The 18945-nt window shown below is 46.5% G+C and overlaps 1 protein-coding gene across 19 annotated transcripts in view; it reads left to right on the top strand.

Moving 5' to 3' along the window:
- Window positions 1-18945, top strand: part of CACNA1G (calcium voltage-gated channel subunit alpha1 G) — a 144854-nt gene that overhangs the window by 91024 nt on the left and 34885 nt on the right. For all 19 annotated transcript variants that reach the window (XM_050318936.1, XM_050318935.1, XM_050318918.1 and 16 more), the window contains 6 exons: window positions 3833-3933; window positions 5102-5225; window positions 8085-8153; window positions 9034-9218; window positions 15480-15606; window positions 18324-18449. In XM_050318936.1, coding sequence (XP_050174893.1) covers window positions 3833-3933; window positions 5102-5225; window positions 8085-8153; window positions 9034-9218; window positions 15480-15606; window positions 18324-18449 — 732 coding nt within the window. The remainder of the gene's footprint in view (window positions 1-3832; window positions 3934-5101; window positions 5226-8084; window positions 8154-9033; window positions 9219-15479; window positions 15607-18323; window positions 18450-18945) is intronic.

The raw sequence follows: 18945 nt of genomic DNA, 5'->3' as shown, positions 1-18945 counted from the left end.
ACAGCTGGGGTACCAGCAGCTGGCTGGTGCCTTTCCCCATGCTCTGATATATGTCTTCACTGCAAATCACTAAACCAGATGGATCAGAAAATATTGTTTAGATTAGCAAAATGAGCCCCTAGGTTGTGGAGCTTCCCTTTGGGATTCCCTCCTGACATTTAAGGAGGATGCTTTGCCCCTAAATCAGCCTTGACAAAGTCAGGGGGAAAAAAATTGCATTATAAATGGAAAAAATGAGACACAAAACTCCCCAGCAACAAAAGAAGAGCAGAGCTCAACTGTTACTCAGATCAAAGTAATCCTAAATATGCCCTTCTGCATCAAAGCTTCACATCCCTCCTTGCTGCCTGGTTTTGATTGCCTCTGTGCAGAAATTAAAGGAAGTGCAAACGCTTCGTCTGGATTTCCCAGGCTCCCACTATATTAGTGCTGCTCCACTGCCTTCAATGAGTTTATTCTAAATTTCCATCCCTCTGAGGGAACAGAATCAGGCCCCTGACAGCTCTGCTCCCCAGAAGTATGGAATCATTGCAGACAAGGAGAAATTTCACGGAGAGAGCAATCCTGTGCCTGCTTGGGTTCACGTGGCTGTGACCGGAATCAGGGATCGGCTGCCAGGTCTTTGTTGTTTCTGACTGCTGGATTTTGGATGGTTTTGGATGCTATCCACCCAAATTGCTGTGTGCTCAGAGCTGAAAGTGAGGGAAATATTGAATATGCAACCCAATGTGTCCCCTCCTCTCCAAAACCTCACTGCATTTAGTGATTGCAGCTCCTTTCCCTTTGCCTATTCCACTTTTTCTCTGTGGTGTGCGGTCCAGCCACTCCCAAACTCTCTCAACCTGTCCCTGCTGCATATTAAAATTAAATAATCAGGTCCCGAGTGCCTCCGTGCAGCTTCCAGCTTGCCTGGAGGTCCACTGCTGCTCACAGAGCGTTTTTCAGCAGTTCCCCCATCCTTATAATAAATCTTTTATAAATCTAAGCCTCTCCCTTACTCTGAGGAGTGCATCAGTCATCTTTTAATGCCAACTGCCTTTCATCCTGCCCTCAGAAGTGCATTAATATCTGAAATTCCTAAAAAAAAGCAGCTATTTATCAGCAGCTCTTGTTGCTGTAGGAGTGAGTGGCTCCATTCCCACTGCTGCCTGTTAGCACCCAGAATCTCCCCATGTCCTGTCCCCTGTGGTGGGGGGCTTGGGGGGCCTTACCCAGGGAAATTTTTTTTCTAAGTCACTGGCAACTGAATTAAAGAGTAGTTTTCTTCTCCCCCTACATCTTTATTCATCCTGGCCAGGTGTGTTTTATGAACAAATAGATGTGATTTGAGCCACATAATTGATATATCACTTTGAACATAATGCAGGCTTAAAGAGCAATCAGCCCGATTGTCAGCACTCGGAGCCTGCCCGGACCTCGCTGGGAAAGCGTTGGATGGGGCTTAGGCTAGAAACACTCAGGGTTTATTTCACAAATATCTTACATTTGGCTCGAATTAACTGAACTGTGCTGTTCCACTAGTGGAAATCTGGAGTAATTCGTTGGAGTTTAGGTTTCTGAGGGTTGTACTTGGCCCCGCACAGAGCAGCCGGGCTGTGGCCCCAGCCAAGCCCCAGTGCTTGCCCTTACTCTAACCCACTGAATAGAGAGACATGATGGAAGATCACTTTTTGCCTTTGTTATCTGATTTAGCCCATGAACTGCGAGATGCAACAATTAGCCAAACCCCAAAATATCTTTGGCATTAAAATTGGACAAAAGGAATATAAAGAAGCATTCTGTGCTGCTGACGCATTACCATTCACTACAAATCCCCTTGATAAATACCAGAACTGCTTTGAATAAGAGATACTTCTGGAAACCTTCCAGCTCACAAAATGAACTGGACCAAGTTGCATCTATTACTCCATGACCAGAGGCTGGGGTAGCAATCACTGTTCTCACCACAACTTTGAGCAGACACCCAATTTTTATCCATTTATTTACCTTTGTTAAATCTATGGATAATTAAACTAACTAGGCTGCTTGAAGGGATAACACAACCCCAAGGATGCATGCTCTATTAAATACAGTTTAGAGAGAAGGGAGCAGTTCTAACTCCTTGCCTGCAGATGGAAAAGGGATGTGAGAACAACCAGAACCCCACTGGTGTGTGGTGGCGTGGTCTGTGTGTGCGTAGAAGTGGAGGGAAGGGTGGATGGCTGAAGGAGCAGGGTCGAAAGATCTAGCTTTTTTTGTTTGTTTGTTATTAAAACGTTCCTTCTTATTTTCCCAAGATGCTTTTTGTTTTCTGAAGGGTTCAGGTTGTCACCAAGGGTTTTCATTAAAACAGACAACCACACTAGTTACTCCCCATCACTAATGAGACCCTTGGCTGGTTGCCTATAGGAACAGAAAGCACTTCCTCCACTCCACTCAATTATCCTAACAAATCCCATTTTTACAATCCAGACTACTCCAAGTGTGAACAGTTTGGCTCCAGATGAATCCCCCCTCCCTGTTTCCAAGATGAAATAAATGGAAGTGCCTCAGTCCTGGAGTGTGGGTGCTGTTGGGGTGTGAGTGGTGATTCCTGCACTGTCCTTCACACCTCTTTACATCCTCATGGCCCTGAACATCTATAGGATAAGCTTCAAAGAGCCCGGGCACCTTCCAAGTCTGCCCATCCAGGCCCAGGTGGTAGCAGAGAAATGTGGGTAATGAAAGAGCAGGGATTGTTTTTTATTTATCTGCAAATGCAGAGCACTGAGGGGACATTGCACACACCAGTCTGTGCATTTGTCTTCTGGTGCTTCCATGTGGATGGGCTGGGAGAGCCCTGGTGTGCTGGGAAGGATGCTGACTTGGCTTTTAGGTGTTGTCTGTGCACAGGGTGCTAATGCTGCAATGTCAGTGGGATTAAAGATCCTGACTTTCCCTCAGAGACCTGTGAATGAGCGGGTGATAAACCCAAGTCAGAGGCTGTTGCAGTGTGGATGAGTCTTCCCCTCAGTGTCCACTTTTTGATGTCTTCAGCTGACTTTTTGGCTAAGGCTTTTGCAGTCTGCCCTCCTGACCTGAAACGACCTTGCAAACAGTCTGTAACATGAGTATGCGTGGCTGAGGATGTGCTGTGGTTTCAAGTAGGAATTAATTTGTGGGAATTGGATGGCCCATGTTCATGCAGGTCAGGCTGGCCATGATGTTCCCTTCTGGCTTTATAATCTCCCATCTAATCTGTTCATGCTGAATGAGAGGCAGATGCTTGCCATTGTGTTCCTGGACCAAAACTCGGGTCTCAAATGATTTCTTTAGCTCTCCAGCAGTGCATGGACACAGGGCTTGCCCCAGCCAGCAGCAGGAATACATCCCTTGTTCCTCTTATAACCTCTGACATAAACATGCTATATTCTTTTTAAAAATCCAAACAACTTAAAAAACCACACAAAAATATCCCAAAAAACCCCTTAGAAGATTCAGGCAAGCATCTGATGAGTATCTGGAGAGACTGAGGCTGATCAGAGTGGGTTATCAGTCCTTTGGGCAAGAGTTTTATTTATCATGTTTGTCCTCTTGGATAACTATGTGCCAGACACAGTTACTGTGTGGAGGAAGAAGCAAGACTGAACCCTGTGAGCTCACAGGGCTGCCACAGCCCTCACCCAGCTGCCAGAGCTCCTTCCCCTGCCCAGCAGGGCCTTTTCTGGGAAGATCATTTTACTTCAGCTTTACTGAGCACCTGGAGACATGTGTTTAGTGAAAAACTGCCCCAAATCCTTCACTTGGAAGTTTTGGGGGTTTATTGTTTTAACAATTCTGTGTTTTCCTCCTGGTCTGTATGTTTTCCTCCTAGAGCAAAAAGGACCGTATGAAGGCCTGGATACGGGCACGGCTCCCCACCTGCTGCAAAGAGAGAGACTCCTGGTCCATCTACGTCTTCGCCCCTCACTCCAGGTAAGGCAGGGCTCTTGGGCAGTGGTGGCATGCTGGGCACGGATGGCCTTTTTACAGTGGCTCATCTGCCCATCTGTCCCAGATGGGTCTCTATATGTCAGTCCACAAAACTTCCAGCCCTTCCCCTGCCCCAGCATGAGGTCAGGGTGAGACAATAAACAGTTGCTGGCTGCAGAGAGCCCTGGCATAGGAGTGTCCAGTTGAAACCCATAGCCTGGGCATGTCTGCAGCTTTATCAGGTTCATCCCTTGCTTTGACAGTGATGACAGTGTTCTGCAAGATTTTCACTTGGCATAGCGTGGGGAGTTTGCAGCAAGAGGGAAAGGTGATGCGTGGGGTGAATTTGCCCCTGCCACACAACCTGTACCATAGCAAGGGAGAGAGTCCTTGATCTCCCTAACCTGCCTCTCAGCTGGAATTCTCTGTCCTCCCACTTTCCTTCATCCCTCTCCCAGAGAAAACTCCCTCTCCTTGCCTGCAGGCTCCCGGTTCTGCTCTCCCCAAAGCCTGACCATGCCATCTGTGGCTGTCTGTGCTCCGTGCTCCCCCATGCACTCCTCTGGACACGCACCCACACGCAGGGAGGGTTCCCCGTGTTCGAGCCGGAGGGCCCTGGACGGTGTTCAGGTTCATTCATACAAAGATTAGAGAGATTTTTCAGAAACAGACTTTGGGAAATGTAATACGGTATTATAAATCCTGGGTCAGTGTACAGCCATCTGTCACAATAAATAGCTTCTGTCCCTTTGTTCCGTGTGCGCTCAGCCCTCACGGGCTCACTGGGAGTATTTCTTCCTTTATTTAAGCTAAACTTGAGCACTAGGAGCCCAGGTAGGGGGTCGAATCCAAGCCTGGCCGTGTGTCCGAGTTGTGGAAGCAGCTGCTCCATTCCAAGTGAGCCAAACCCCTCTACGAACATCACCAGGGCTTGAAATTTGTGGCCCAGTTCTGCAGCTCGGATCCTTTTCTGTTCTTTCCCCCGATCTGCCCGCAGCGTGCGGCTCTGCCAGGGAGGGGATTGGGAGATTGGAGCTCATCTGCTTTGCAGAACGGAGCACTCGATTCCCCTGCCGTGCATCGAGCTGCTGCGTGTCTCCCCAGCCAGTCGAGCATTAACAGCTAGTCTGTGTCTACTCTTCTCTTTTTTTTTTTCTTTCTTTCTCGGCAGATTCCGTCTGATGTGCAATAAAATCATCACTCACAAGATGTTTGATCATGTCGTCTTGGTGATTATTTTCCTGAACTGCATTACCATTGCCATGGAACGGCCCAAAATCGAGCCTCACAGTGCTGTGAGTTCCTGAGGTTAAGGTTTTCCTATGCCCCCCGTGGTGCAAACACCTGTGGTTTGGACCCCACTGCTGTGCACTTGGTCTCACTTTCTTCCTCTTTTTAAAACATGAAACTTCCAACACCTCCTGGGTATCCTTTGAATTAGTTGTAGCAACTGTGCTGGTGCCTACCTAGCCTCACTTCAAAGCACAAGAGCAGAGCTTATGGCCTGCAATATATCCAATATCCCATTTCTGGAAGTACAGTCAAGGTTTTAACACATGACATAGCATGACATCTGTCTCAGTTTCCTTCTCTGAGAAACCTTCAAACACTTTTCCTCTCTCAACACAATGTTCGCTTCTTCCATCTGTTCCCCACGGGCATGTATGTGTGGTGTGAAGGGAATGGGGGAAACTGTTCATTTCATACTCTTCTCTCCCCTTTGTGTATCAGCTTTGTTGTGACACCAGAAAAACTGAATTGATACAGGCGCTGTACCACTTCCCTGAACTGCTTTGTTTTAATATGCTGCATAAGGATCCCTGAAACCAGACCCTCACAGCACCAGCATCCATCAATCAGAGGGGCAGAATCACCCTATTGCTCTTTTATTTTAGCATAGATTGGGGCTGAGATGCGAGGGGCTCTTGTTGGTGTATCGCACAAGACTGCTCATATCACAATTGTAAAGAATCCTGGTTTGTTGATGTAGGCGTGTCAGGCTGTTCATTTTTGTGGATCTTCAATGTAAGACCTCAAAACTGGAGTCTTGGCTGCTCTGTGCCTATTTTAAGCATTCCCTAGTATATCCTCCTATACTGTAACAGTTTGCCCAGCAGTCCCACCCCTAAATCCATTTTTCCTTTCAGTTACCATGCAGTCATGGAGCACTCAATTCCCTGCAGCTGTAAGAAGAGAGCAGAGATCCCTGCCAGCCACCCTGCTGCTCCCCAGATGGGGAACCCTGAGAATGTCCCTTTAAATCCCAAGTGTTTCTTTGGGGCCCCTTGCTGTGACCTCTGAGAGTCACAACTCACTAAAGCTGGCTCTGAAAGGAGATGAAGGGAATGGGGTGATGCATGTAAATCAGAGGAGTCCACATCAAAGAGCTGTAGCACCCAAACCCAGTACTTCACAGAGGAGAGGAGGAGGAGCTGTGGTGTCCCCTGGTATTGGGAGAGTGCAGAGAGGAAAGGAGACAGGAACTGGTGTGAGGTTCATCACCATCAGGTTATAACCAAGAGAACTGAAATGGGTCCAGGGCTGGACTGAGCTGGACCATGGTCTGGGAGCAGCAGAGGAGAAGGGGGATGCTGAGTGGTGGGGCAGAGGAGCCAGGAGTGCAGGGGCCCTGCCTGTGCTGATGGAGCTCTCGTGTGGAAACCGAGAGAGTTAGTTTAGGTTGAGTTGTTTAAAATAATTGTTCTTTGCTTCCCTGAGCTGTGGATTTTCTAACTGCTTCAAGCGAGTTCTCTTTTCCTGTCCCAGTTTCAGCTGGCTTATCAGAACAGGGGATGCTGTTGCTACCCAGCATGCGCTCCCCACCGCAGAGTGCACGACATGGGCCGGGGAGATTATCCTTCAAAATAACCACACGCTTGCCAGGGAGGGATGCAATATCCTCAGTCTCTCCTCCGTGCTATTGCTGTTTTATCTCCAGCTCCACAAGCAGGTCCCTACTCTCTCCCTCCTACCCACTGCCTGCCCCTCCATAGCGGTCTTTTGTGTGGCAGTCAGCTAGCAGCCAGAGATGTTTCCTATCACAGCTCATGCAATCACAGTGCAGGCCTAGGACCTAATTAATTATGGACCTGCTATGGAAACAAGCTACTGTGTGGTTCCTGAGTCACTTTCAGTAAATCATGATATGGCAAGAGAGAGAGAGTTGCCAAGGTGTTTTGTCTTGTTTAAATTGCATCTCATTTTGAGCGAGAGATCTGCATCTCTTATGGGACCACTCTGTAGGGAGCAGCAGAAATAAATCCAAAATTGTTATTATCAGAACTGGGGCCAGTTCAGTTGCATGCATACGTGCACACACATCATCTTTCCTCCAGCCTCCACCTTCTGCTGTCCATTTCTCAGTACAGGCAATCAGAGGTTGTTCAGGGATTAGGGAAAAGTGTAATTTATTTAATGATCATCATTAAAAAGATAGGTTTCTGCTAACTACAGATAGGGAACCAGTCCACGGTCTCATCTGTAATCACTAGCTGCTATTGCAGAGTGGTGGCAGTGAGGATGGCATGGTCTGGTGGATAGCACAGGGGACTGGGAGATGTGGCTGTTGGGCTCCACGCCAGGTCTCGCCCGCGGCTTTGGGCGAGAGAATCAACCTTTTGGGGGCAGGTCTCAGCTGGCATAAAACCCCAGAGCTTTTCTGGCTTCGCTGGAGCTGTGACAACTCATGCCAGCTGCACTTCAGCATCCCACGGGTCTTGCTGCCTCACAGCTCAGCCACTCTAATATTGACTTTATTTCCAGGAGAATTGGGAGCTCAGTGATATTTACACTGTGCAGTGACGTCTGCAGGTGAGGGGCAGGTAGAGATTTGTCAAGCATGTTTCAAGGGGGAAATATCTCCCTGTTACTGCAGGGGAGGTTGGAACTGGGGGCAAATAGGGGGATTTTGGAGGCAGGTGCCAGCGGCTGCCCCTGTCCATGGTGCTGACACAGAGCCGGGTACCAGCAGGGCTGAACCATGAGAAGTGTTATTGTCTAAATATTTGGATTTTTATCTCTTTGTGAGCAAACAGTCCGAGGCTTGTTTCAGCACGGAAGCTGGAGAACAGTTATCAACTGCCTAAATATGCATGGGGAGATGTACAGCTGCAGAGAGCAGGCTATAAAATATTGTCTCTCATTCTTTTTCATAGGAACGGATTTTCCTAACACTCTCCAACTACATCTTTACAGTCATCTTCCTGACTGAGATGACAGTTAAGGTAAATGAATTTGGAGATAAGTGTGCCTGCATTATATTAGTGATCTTTTATTATAGTGGACTCACAAAACCCCTAGGTCTACCAGCTGTGAGTGAGGTGTATTTTTTCCTCATCTGAATCACATTCAAATACCCACCACATGCCTTATTCTGAGCACGTTTTACATCAGAACGATTTCACTGAAGTTCCTCTTGATTTACACCATTATATGAGCAATGGGATCCTTCAATTCAGCAATCCTTCCCTATTCAGCAAAGCTCTTGGAGCACACGCTTAACTTCAGCCATGCATGTAAGTCCCATTGTCTTCAACAACCAGTTGTCCTCAACAACCTAAGCCACTGTGTGCTTTCCTGAGGAGGGAGAGACTTAAGCACGTTGAAACACTTTGCTGGATTTGAGGCAGGAGGCTCAGAAACCCATTGCTGTAAATCTCTCTTGTGTAATTCATAATCATCTCGCTGAACAATTGCTCTTTCTTTGGAAAGTTTCTCTAGTTTCTTTATTTGCAAAGCTTGTACATGATTGCTTCGGGTCAGCCACTCTGAACCTTCTCTCCTGCAGTCTATAGGAATAAAATATGATCAAATTTTTTTTTTGTGCCAGAGCTCAACGTTTTAAGAACAGTTTTGTGCAGGTAGGTTTATCTGCATTAAAAGTACATCAGCTCTAAGGGACAACCTGGGATCTTTCTGCAGCGGTATTTTCATAATTCTTTCAATAGAACACTCTGCTGGTTTGTCTAATTAGGCTTCTGTACTGGGAAGCAAAAGGACTTGCAGACGTGTATGTGTAAATAACGCACTCTCAGCAGGTTGCTAAGTGGAACAAACATATTGCCTGCGATACTCATAATTTGTTGCAACTTGGTGTCCGGGCAGGTGGTGGCACTAGGCTTGTGTTTTGGGGAGAAAGCCTACTTGAAGAGCAGCTGGAACGTGCTGGATGGGGTGCTGGTTCTCATCTCTGTCATCGACATCCTGGTCTCGATGGTGTCAGACAGCGGCACGAAAATCCTGGGGATGCTGCGGGTGCTGAGACTGCTGAGGACGCTGCGACCCTTAAGGTGAGTAGAGGCTGAGGGAGACCTCGGAGAGTGTAGGGTGTGTGTGCCAAAGAGGGGGCCGAGCATTTGTGCAAGGGAAAGGGCGGAAGAGACAAGGGCACGGCGTCTGTCACCGGTGTTGTTCCAGCCTCCTGCGGCTCCGCAGACAATGAGCGCCCGCAGGTCCTGCTGAGCCTCAAGGAGCTCCGGGTCTCGCTGTGTTTTGGGACCAGCCCCAAGTGCGATAGTAAACTGATCAATGCCTCTTTTGCTCATTAAAACACACATCCCCTGCTATTTGTGTTCTCATTTGCTCTGTGTAAAGTGCAGCTTAACAGCTTCTTCTCCCCCTTTCCTTCAGGCAGTCAATGGCTTTTGTAACAAAGAAGGAAATTAGTAGCAGGTGGCAGATCATTTTTAAGGAAGCAGAGACTCAACTGTTGCTTAACCTAGAATGCAAAGAAGGCTTTTTTCCCCAGCTCCCCATTAATTTTACAGAGGCATTTATTTTGAAAATGGCCCGGACAAGATGAAAGCCATTGTCCTGCTAAGTTGGTCCCCCATCTCTGCCAGCAGGCAGTATTCCATGCTCCAGGGGCAGGCTCCCCTCCGATAAGAATCTGCCCAAGGACCAGCCTCTTCCAAATAGGCATCTGTTTGTGACCTGTACCCCAAGGCATGAAGGTTTCTCTCCATGCTAAATGCAGTCCCTCTTCAGTACCATTGTTGCTGCTCTTGTTATGCAGCAGCTAATAAACCTTCCTGCTCAAAGCATCTTTGTGTGCCTGTCATATCTTACTGCTGCTTCCTTCATAAAAGGTTCACTTTCAGTCAGGATTTCCTCTTTCAGGACAGAAAAATAGGAGCCTGCTTCTGATAGAAGATGTTGTTTTTACTATTCCCATGTGAATAATAAGTCTAAATAACAATGGCCATGCCTACACATATATCTTTCAAATATTCTCGCCAGCTATAAAAGACATTCTGTTCAATTGAGCTGTGTGTGTTGTGCCTGGTGAGTTTTAGGATGTGAGATGCTTTTAATCATTTCTATCTAGCACCATTGGGGTGGTTCAGCTCCCTCACCATGTGAGTAGACTTTCTTCCTATGTGACTCCAATTCTGACTTTTCTCTCTTCATGTGTCCCCCGGCATCTCATGTCAACTGCTGTTTCTGGGGTAGTTTCTGCCCAGTTGAGTAGATATGGTTGAGTAGATATGTTCTGCTCTGCTCTTCTGCTTTGGCTGATTTTTGACCTTTGTTAAGAAAACCTATAAAATAATCTGTTTAGCTCTAGGTAAAAGAAGGATTGATTTCCCATGTCTGAACTGTGGAATGCAAGTTTCTCTTTTGATGTTCCCTCCTTAAATCGGATCTAGAGGCAGACATTTGGGTTGTGCTGAGCCCTGCTCTAGTCTGACCTGTCCGACCTGGTAAAAACCCTGTATGGTTTCTTGTAGATCTGTAGGTCTGCCTGGCCAGGACTTAGGTCTTTTTTAACTGGAGCCTTTTTCTGCAGGCACCTATGTGCATGAAAAATCTGCAGTTATGGTGAATAATCCACTCAGTAACTGCAGGCAGGAGGAAGACCTGCCATCTGGAGCATATTCAGGATTAGGCTCTCCCATTGCTATTCCATTCCTGTTGGCATTTGATATGTTTTCTCGAGAGAGTATGTGAATGTTTTCAGCCAGCACGCTGCTTTCTACTACAAAGGAAACGTAAAAAAGACAGCAAAAAGCCCATTCCCTAAATATGTTCAGAATCAGTTCTGTTCCCCTGTAATTAGATTTGTAGGAAATGAAAAAGCAGCCATCAAACTGGGGGCTTTTCAGTAAGTCATAAATCTCCTCTCATGTGGAAACCCCATCTGCCTCTGTGCTGCACATCTGGGCTGCCCTGAGCCCGCCTCTGCCCAGGGCTGCCCGCTCTGCCTTTGCCGCGGGCTGCGGCGAGAGGCTCGGGGATGACACCGTCACTGCCTGGGATGTGCAGCTGGAGCAACGTGGGATGACAGCTGGGACAGGTGACCTGAGGTCTCAGCACACCGCGGCTCCAGTCCCCGTGTCTGGGTGGAGGCCGAGCCAATGTTTTTCTTTTCCCAGAAGACGCAGGGCAAAGACCAAAGCAAGTGCTCCACTCCCACCACAGAGGAGCAAACCCACTCCTTCTGTCCTCCCTTCCTGGGGGCACTCAGGGACAGGGCTGAAGTGAGGACACCCTTAGTGAGAAGCCAAGCCACGGCTGTGTGTGTCACACTCAGCTGGAGAGCAGGGACAGCCCTCGTCGTCTCTGCGTTGGCTTTCCCACTTGATGGTCTGGAAGGGGGATTTTTGCAAAAGACCACTCTCATTCTGCCTCTGATTTTCTCCTGTGGAAAAAAGGAAAAAATGCCACTGGTTTACACAGCACACAAGCCCAGGCATTAAAAAAAAACTGGCCTGTGTGCCCATCACGGGGTTTTGATTGCATGATTGATTATCAGCCTCCAAATTGAATCCATGAGGATTCGAGCCCAGCTTTATGACCAGAATTCCAAAAATAAATTCACAAAGGAGTGACATTTAAAGATGTTTCCATGACCCTCTGATGTTTCAGCCAGTAAAGGGATTGCTTATACAATAACATTCCTTCCTAATGCGTTCAACCTGCTGTTGTTGGGATCAAGTATTGTAGCTTAAGATACAAGAAAAATCAAAATTGAAAATGTATTCAAATTTAATGTGGGTGGATGTCAGTGCTGTTTTACTCTCTACAGAGCCTGGGCTTTGACTTCCAAAGCAGAGAGATAAATTATTCACTTTTCATACCATCATGGTATCAAATAGTCATTTCATAGACTCTCTTCTATCTATCATATTATAACCTTTGCTAATTTATTTTTTTATCTGTGGAGGGAGGTCTTCATTAACATTGATCTGTTGCTTCATCTAAGTGCTAGTACTTCTTCTGAGAGCTCTGATCAGGCTAGCAGGCTTAACTTTGGTAATGGATCCAGCTGGGATGAGGCTGGCAGTGGGTTTGGAGTGTCTCACACCAGGGGTTTAACAGCATTGGGAACGCTGAGGCCAGCAAAACCAGGGGGAACTCGGGGCATTAACATTTCTTCACACTGAAAAGGAAAAAAACAAAAAAAAAGGAGGTGTCATTTTAATTTCCCCGTTTGTCATATGCCTGATGCAGACTGGAATTGTGCTGGGTGGAACCTCAGCAGGTCTACGGCTCCAGCACAACCAGAGGGGCTGTGGATCAGCCTCATCCTTCAGCAATAAATTGCAGGAGTGGGGGTCAGATGTAGGAGTTTACAAGCCTGATATCAGCAGGACCTTGGGCAGTACTGATGAGGTGTGGGGATGCTGTGTGCTGACATATTGGACGTGACTCTAATCACCTGGAAAAGCTGAGAATTTCATTGGCACCTCTTAGGGAGTTATCACACTCTCAGGAGAGTGGCAGGAGTCTTTGCACAGGCTTGCCCTGATGTTGGATCAGGCTCTTAGTCTCTCCGAGGTCTGAAGGTTTCCATTAGTAAGAACTATTATTTTTCAAAATCTTTTCAAAGTGTTTTCTCCCTGAAGGGCTGAAAGCAGCACTGGCATGGAGCTAAACTGGTGGCAGCTTTTACCCTAATGCATTCTCATTTGAGGAATTCCCTAGTTAATCAAAACACTGAAAGAAGCCAAAAGCTGCAGTTTTTCAGCACTTTTTTTCTCAACACACACGACTTTGCAAAGTCAGACAAGTAACCTGCTATTTTCTCTCTCAGCTGGATACCAAATAGTATCTCACAGGGGAAATCACTTTATTATTTCTAGAACAGCATTTCTTAATAATTGGTAGAGAAAATTATCAACTTTAAACTCTTGAGACTAAATTTCTTCCTTGTTCCCCAAAATTTAAGGATGTTCAAGTAGTTTAACATAACCTTCAGTTTAGAGAACTCAGCTTCTGTTCCATTCTATGTGACAGTGGACAGAATACATAAGCCAGCATCACGAAAGGCACCAAAGTACCTAATTCTCATTGAAATAATTGGAATTCAGTTGTCTGTGAACCTCTGAGAACATGTCCTGCAGTCCTCCCCACTCCTCAGTTTCTCACCTGTAGTTTGGCAGTTGTATTTCACCCAGGACTGTGTGAGGGGTGGCGAGGTCTGTAGTCTGTCTGAGGTTCAGCCTCAGTCTGTCCCACCCAGGGCTTTGCTGTGTGCACTCAGGCACGGCCGGTTGGGCTGCATTAACCGGCTCATTGAGTCGGCCACACTGACCTGCTGCTCTCCAGCTCCTCTGCTTGTTGGTCTCACCTCAAACCCTGGTGCAGGTACAACGTGGCAGCAACAACTACCCCACCCTCCAGCTCATTGCCTAAAACATCCAGATCTGAGCATCAGGAAAGCTGAGGTTGTCCAAAATAGAGAGCCACGGCACTTACCTGGCAGAGGATGCCCAGCATGAGGAATAGCAGCATCTGCTCTTTGTGTTTCACTGGTGAGGAAGTGGATAAAAATACCACCATCTGTTTCTTTCTTAAAATGGTAACTGATGAGCTACCCTTGACATTTTGAGTAAATATTTAACCAGAAAAAAAAAAAAAAAGAAAAATAAGTTCTAGCTTTTCAGGATACTGTTTAAAGCCAACAGTATTGGTAGGAGCTGGTGCCTGTGTGCTGAGCACTGCAGTTTGCTCAACCTGCAGGCTCTGGGGCAAGGGAGGGCTGGTGCAGGTTGGCTTGTGGTCCCAGCTGAGGCCACCCATGCTGGGCATGTGGATGTGTCCATGGGGACCTCTGCTGGGAGCACCATGCCTGGGAAGTGGGGAGAGAAGGAGCACTTGGATCCTGTCCAGGCAACAAAACTCCACCTGTGCTTCAGGTGATGGAGCCAGACTCGGGGAGAAATGGGAGAAGTGGTGAGAGGATTCCCATGGCAAGAGAGACCCAGGCAGAAACAAGAAGGTGGGGGAGTTTGTGGCACGTTTGAGTGCCAAGTGTTCAAGGGAGTCACCAGCCAGCACCCAAAAGCACACAGGCACTTCCCTCCCCTGACTTCCACAGCAAACAGCCACTTCTGCCTCAGGAAAGCACAGTTTCTATGGCATCAGTACAAATTGATTTACAGTGCTATTGAAATGCTTAATTCCAGTTGGCATCAAGAGGAAGGAGGCATGTAACCTCTTCAGGTGACTTTCTTGGTCCCCACCTTCAGGTTGGTTAGTCTGAATACCTCATTCATCTTTCCCAGCATGGTGAGATGGCTTCTCTAAATCACATAAGACTTGTCCTTTAATTGCAACGTTGTCCTTGAGAGTATGGTACAGTTTTTACTTTTTTCTTTCTCCACCTGCTTCAGTCATGAAGCCCACATTATTCTTCCCCAACCTTCTGATATGATCTAATCTTCTGTTATGAAATTCTGTGTGATGCCAGACAGAGAGGAGCTACAGAAATTAGGTTAGATGCTTGTGGTCCTATCAGTGAAGTTTCACCTTGAGGACAGCTCTGGTTCATAGCTGAACCTGTACAGTGGGTATAGGGCAGAGACTGTGATGGTCTGGGGGGTAGCTCAGGTCTCTGTACACAGCAGCATTATAAGGACATGTACAGCTTGGTTTTTTTAAGATATGAGTGGTGAAACACTGGCACAGCATTCCCCAGAGAGATGGTAGATGCCCCATCCCTGAAAATATTTAAGGTCAGGCTGGACAGGGCTCTGAGCAACCTGATCTAGTGGAACGTGTCCCTGCTCATTGCAGGGGTTGGACTAGATGGCCTTTGAAGGTCACTTCCAACCCAAACCATTCAATGATTCTGTAATCACTACAGATGTGCAGGCAGATGTGTAAGAGTGGCTGCTCCATTTCACAGACTGAGACAGGGAAATCAAGAGCCTTGCCTAAATCTGTGCAGAAAGGGGCATTAGGAGGCCCTCTCTTTGCAGTCTTGGACAAGCTACAAGGACAAAAGTCTGTGTCTGTGGATGGCCCAAGCAAAAGAGTTGAATTTTCTGGTCTGACTCCTTATACGTGTTCTCCTCCTTCTCCTCTTCATTTATGCAAAGCTGTGTATGTAGGCAGAGACCTTTTCTCTCCAACACTTCCATAATCTCACAGGTCAGAGATTCCAGAACTGCTTTTTCCATCATAACTTTTGAGTTACTTGTCATTCTAAAAAAAAAAAAATTAAAAAAAAATCATAGTGCTGTGTTCTCCCTGTTCTAGCCTGACAGGAGGCAGAACTGGGCAGGAACAGGACTGACAGCATTTGTGCTTACTTGCCCCTACAGAGTCATTAGTCGAGCCCAAGGACTGAAGCTGGTGGTGGAGACTCTCATGTCATCCTTGAAGCCCATTGGGAACATTGTGGTCATCTGCTGTGCCTTTTTCATAATCTTTGGGATCCTGGGAGTTCAGGTGAGTCTCCTGTAAGCCTCAGCACCCAATCTGAAAGCATAACGAGCCCCAGATGCCCCCACATCTGGGTATCTGTACCAGTGGGCACAGTAAAAGCCTTTCTGAACTGAAACTGAGGTCAGCTGGACTGAGTGTTCCTGCTCATTGCAGGGGGCTGGACTAGATGACCTTTAAAGGTCCCTTCCAACCCAATCCATTCTATGATTCTACAATTTCCCCTCCACTTTTCTTCTGGTTATAAACCGATGGGGAAATATAAACTCAAAGCTGAAACTGTTGGCTTGTAAACTCCAGAGAGACCTTGACCTGGAGATTCATTCAAATTCTGACAGTTTGTGTTAACTGAAAGCTTGCAGAGATAGAGATTTCTGAGTCTGTTTCCTGCCAGCTCTGCTGGCAATATCCTCAGTCCCAGGAGTGCAGGAACCCGGGGGAAAAGTGGCAGAGTTTCCAATGCAATTGGTTTCTCATTACCTGGGAAGAAGAGATTGCTTCATATAAATATTCTGACATAACACTTACTTCTTTCTGAAGTTTATCTGATCTGTCACAGCCAGCGTTGGAAAGCAACTCTGTTTAGCTTTGTTTTGGAAAGGTGTCTTATATAATATTTTATACTAATATACTGTTTAAATAATAAATACAGCATTGAAAATAAACAGAGAAGAAAATCATGCCATCCATAACCACCTCAGCAGCTAGATTGGCTTGGCACAGTGTAACAGCATCCATCCCTTTTACTAAGCAGATTCATAAAACTAAGCATATCCCGTAAAACAATATAAGACTCAGACATGGGAAAATTTATTCCAAACAACAAAACTTGCAGTATGCTCTTTGAATTTCCTCCCTGCTAATTGCAATGCTTTCCCTGGTGACTTGCAGTCTTACGTTAAATTGTCATGACTATTGATGTGCTTCGGTGGTAGATACAAGCAAGACTGATCCTGTATTCAGGATGCAAAATTCGCAGTTAATATTTATGTCTAATTAGGTGTAAGATGAGGCCGTAGCTGTTTTCTATAAAAAGATGATCTCTCGAAGTTACAGATAGTTTTTTCATTTAAATATAAGCTGGGAATTAAACTAGAGTTTTTAATGCTATTAAAATCTAGGCATTGGAGTTTATAACAGTGTGTCCTCTTAGCAAGACTCTTTTGGTTGTAGAGCTGCCCACAGGTGAACAGTCGTTAATCAGACACAAGAAATAGGTGGATCAAACAAGTCCAGTAGGAAACACTGGATCTTTTCCTTTTGGAAGTGCTAAACTGTGGAGCACTGACGGGGATCAGCATTTTTGTATACTGGGCTTTGTATTTCCAAACCCTGTCAGTAGCCCTGTTACTGCTCCCATCTGAGTGGCTTTGCAGCCCAGCTCCGGGAGAAGTTATATTTACAGATACTATATTAAAACCAGTTGTTTACCTTCCTGCTTAATTAAAACTTTTCTCTGTGAAGACTATATCTCCCCAGTCTGCCTTACCACGGATAGTGTTTCTCCATGGAAAGATCAGGGAATACTTCTCTTCTTGCATCCAGAGGTTTTATGATTGCGTTGAGCAGTGATTAATTTTGCATGCCTAGAGACCATCCTTCTGCTGTTGATTTTGGAAGGAAACCCATGGAGTAATGCGTGGGTTTATCTTGTTCGCTATTATTTCTACTGATACTTGTCTAGAAAAACAGATCAAACCCCATCAGTGTCTCTTCTCTGTATGCCCAGGTGATGTTTTAAGGAGCCTGGAGAGCAGGTTGCCATTTCCCCTCCACCCCCCCCAACAGTAATGTCAATAGCTTCTGTCAGCAAATAAAACTAGATTTGTTGGTTGTCTCCTGGGCTTTGATACCATCCATCCTGCTAGCATCAATCACCCTGTCTGAAGCAGTAATCATCCCCTACCACTCTCTGTTCTGTGCACAGGAAGCACCAGGTCTAGAATTAAGCATGTGGAGGCTCCTGTTCCTTGTGCAGGTATAAACCAGGAGCTGACTCCTCAGGAGTTGTGTCTCTCCTGGCTTAAACCAAAGGAAGTAAGGTCAGGATCAGGTACCCAGCACGGCTTGGGCTTGGCTCCACAAGCTCTGCACAAGGAATATTTTCAGTGAATCCACACATTCACCCTGTGTGGATGGCAGAGCCTTATGACAGCTGGAGCACAGCATCCAAGATCAGAGGGCGGAGCGGGACTGGCAGCAGTCTTGATTCAGCAAGAGCCTGGTGTCACCCTCAGGGGCTCATCTCCTCTCTGAAGTGTTCCCTGGTGGCCTCTAAGAGCAGAGCTTAGTTCATCACTGGGCCTCTTCAGTGCCACCTTAGCTCTGCTGGCACAGGGCCCCTGTTACACTTCATTTGTCCTTAGCTGAGCTGAGCGTCACTGGGTGGTAACAAGCCATTAGCTGGTCTGGGCTATTAGCTGGGGCTACACTTGAGCTGGCGACCCAGAAGCAAAGGCCTTTAGGCCAGTCTCAGATCACTGAACCAGACGACCTAATTCATGAGTTGGGTGTCCTAAGCGATGTGAAATCATGCATTTGCTCATTAGGTGCATATTATGCAGGCTGTTCGTTCTTAATAACCTGCATGAACGAGGCCAGTTCCCTTAACAGCTCTGGTTGGTGTGGGCTGTGTGGAGAACCCCAGAGAAATGCCCATCATCTGCAGAGAAATCCTGTGGACTGAACCCTGACATTTCCTCTCTTCTTTGCATGTTTTCCAGCTTTTCAAAGGCAAGTTTTTTGTCTGCCAGGGGGAGGACACCAGAAACATCACAAATAAATCGGATTGTACAGAAGCAAGCTACAAATGGGTCCGGCACAAGTATAATTTTGATAATCTCGGCCAGGTATTAATAGAACGGTAATCTGCTTCTTTGCTCCTTTACCTCCTTGACTTTAAACCTGTGCATTATTATCCCATGGGATTTTCTTACAGGGCACTGCCAGTCGCAGTAAATATTCAGTTCACATACACAGCATTCTGTCTCTGTAAATCCCAAAGGCAGTGTTTCCAAGCAGGCATACACTTCTTTTCGGAACAGAACAAGCACATGTGGCTTCGTGGAGTACTTAATTGCTTCACTGCTACATAACAAACCAAATATATCTTGCAGAAGGGCTTGTCTAATAGAGCTGGACATTTTCAACCATCTCTGCAACGCAGCCTTATTTTAGCAGCATGGTAAGGACTAATTAGTCAGGATCAGTAGAGACCTGGAGGGTGGAAATGAAGCTGCTTTTGTCTTCAGCACTGTGGTTTCCGAATTACCGCTCGTTGCTGAACTGGCCGCTGGCATTGATAGGTTTTTGCTGCCGAGAGAAATCTTGGTCATCAAAGCGTCC

The sequence above is a fragment of the Myiozetetes cayanensis genome, unplaced genomic scaffold (genome assembly GCF_022539395.1).
Source record: "Myiozetetes cayanensis isolate MyiCay16 unplaced genomic scaffold, myiCay2020 scf22, whole genome shotgun sequence".
In the NCBI taxonomy this organism is placed as follows: domain Eukaryota; kingdom Metazoa; phylum Chordata; class Aves; order Passeriformes; family Tyrannidae; genus Myiozetetes; species Myiozetetes cayanensis.
Note: the sequence above shows the minus strand (reverse complement) of the source record. Positions and strands in the feature narration are given on the sequence as shown.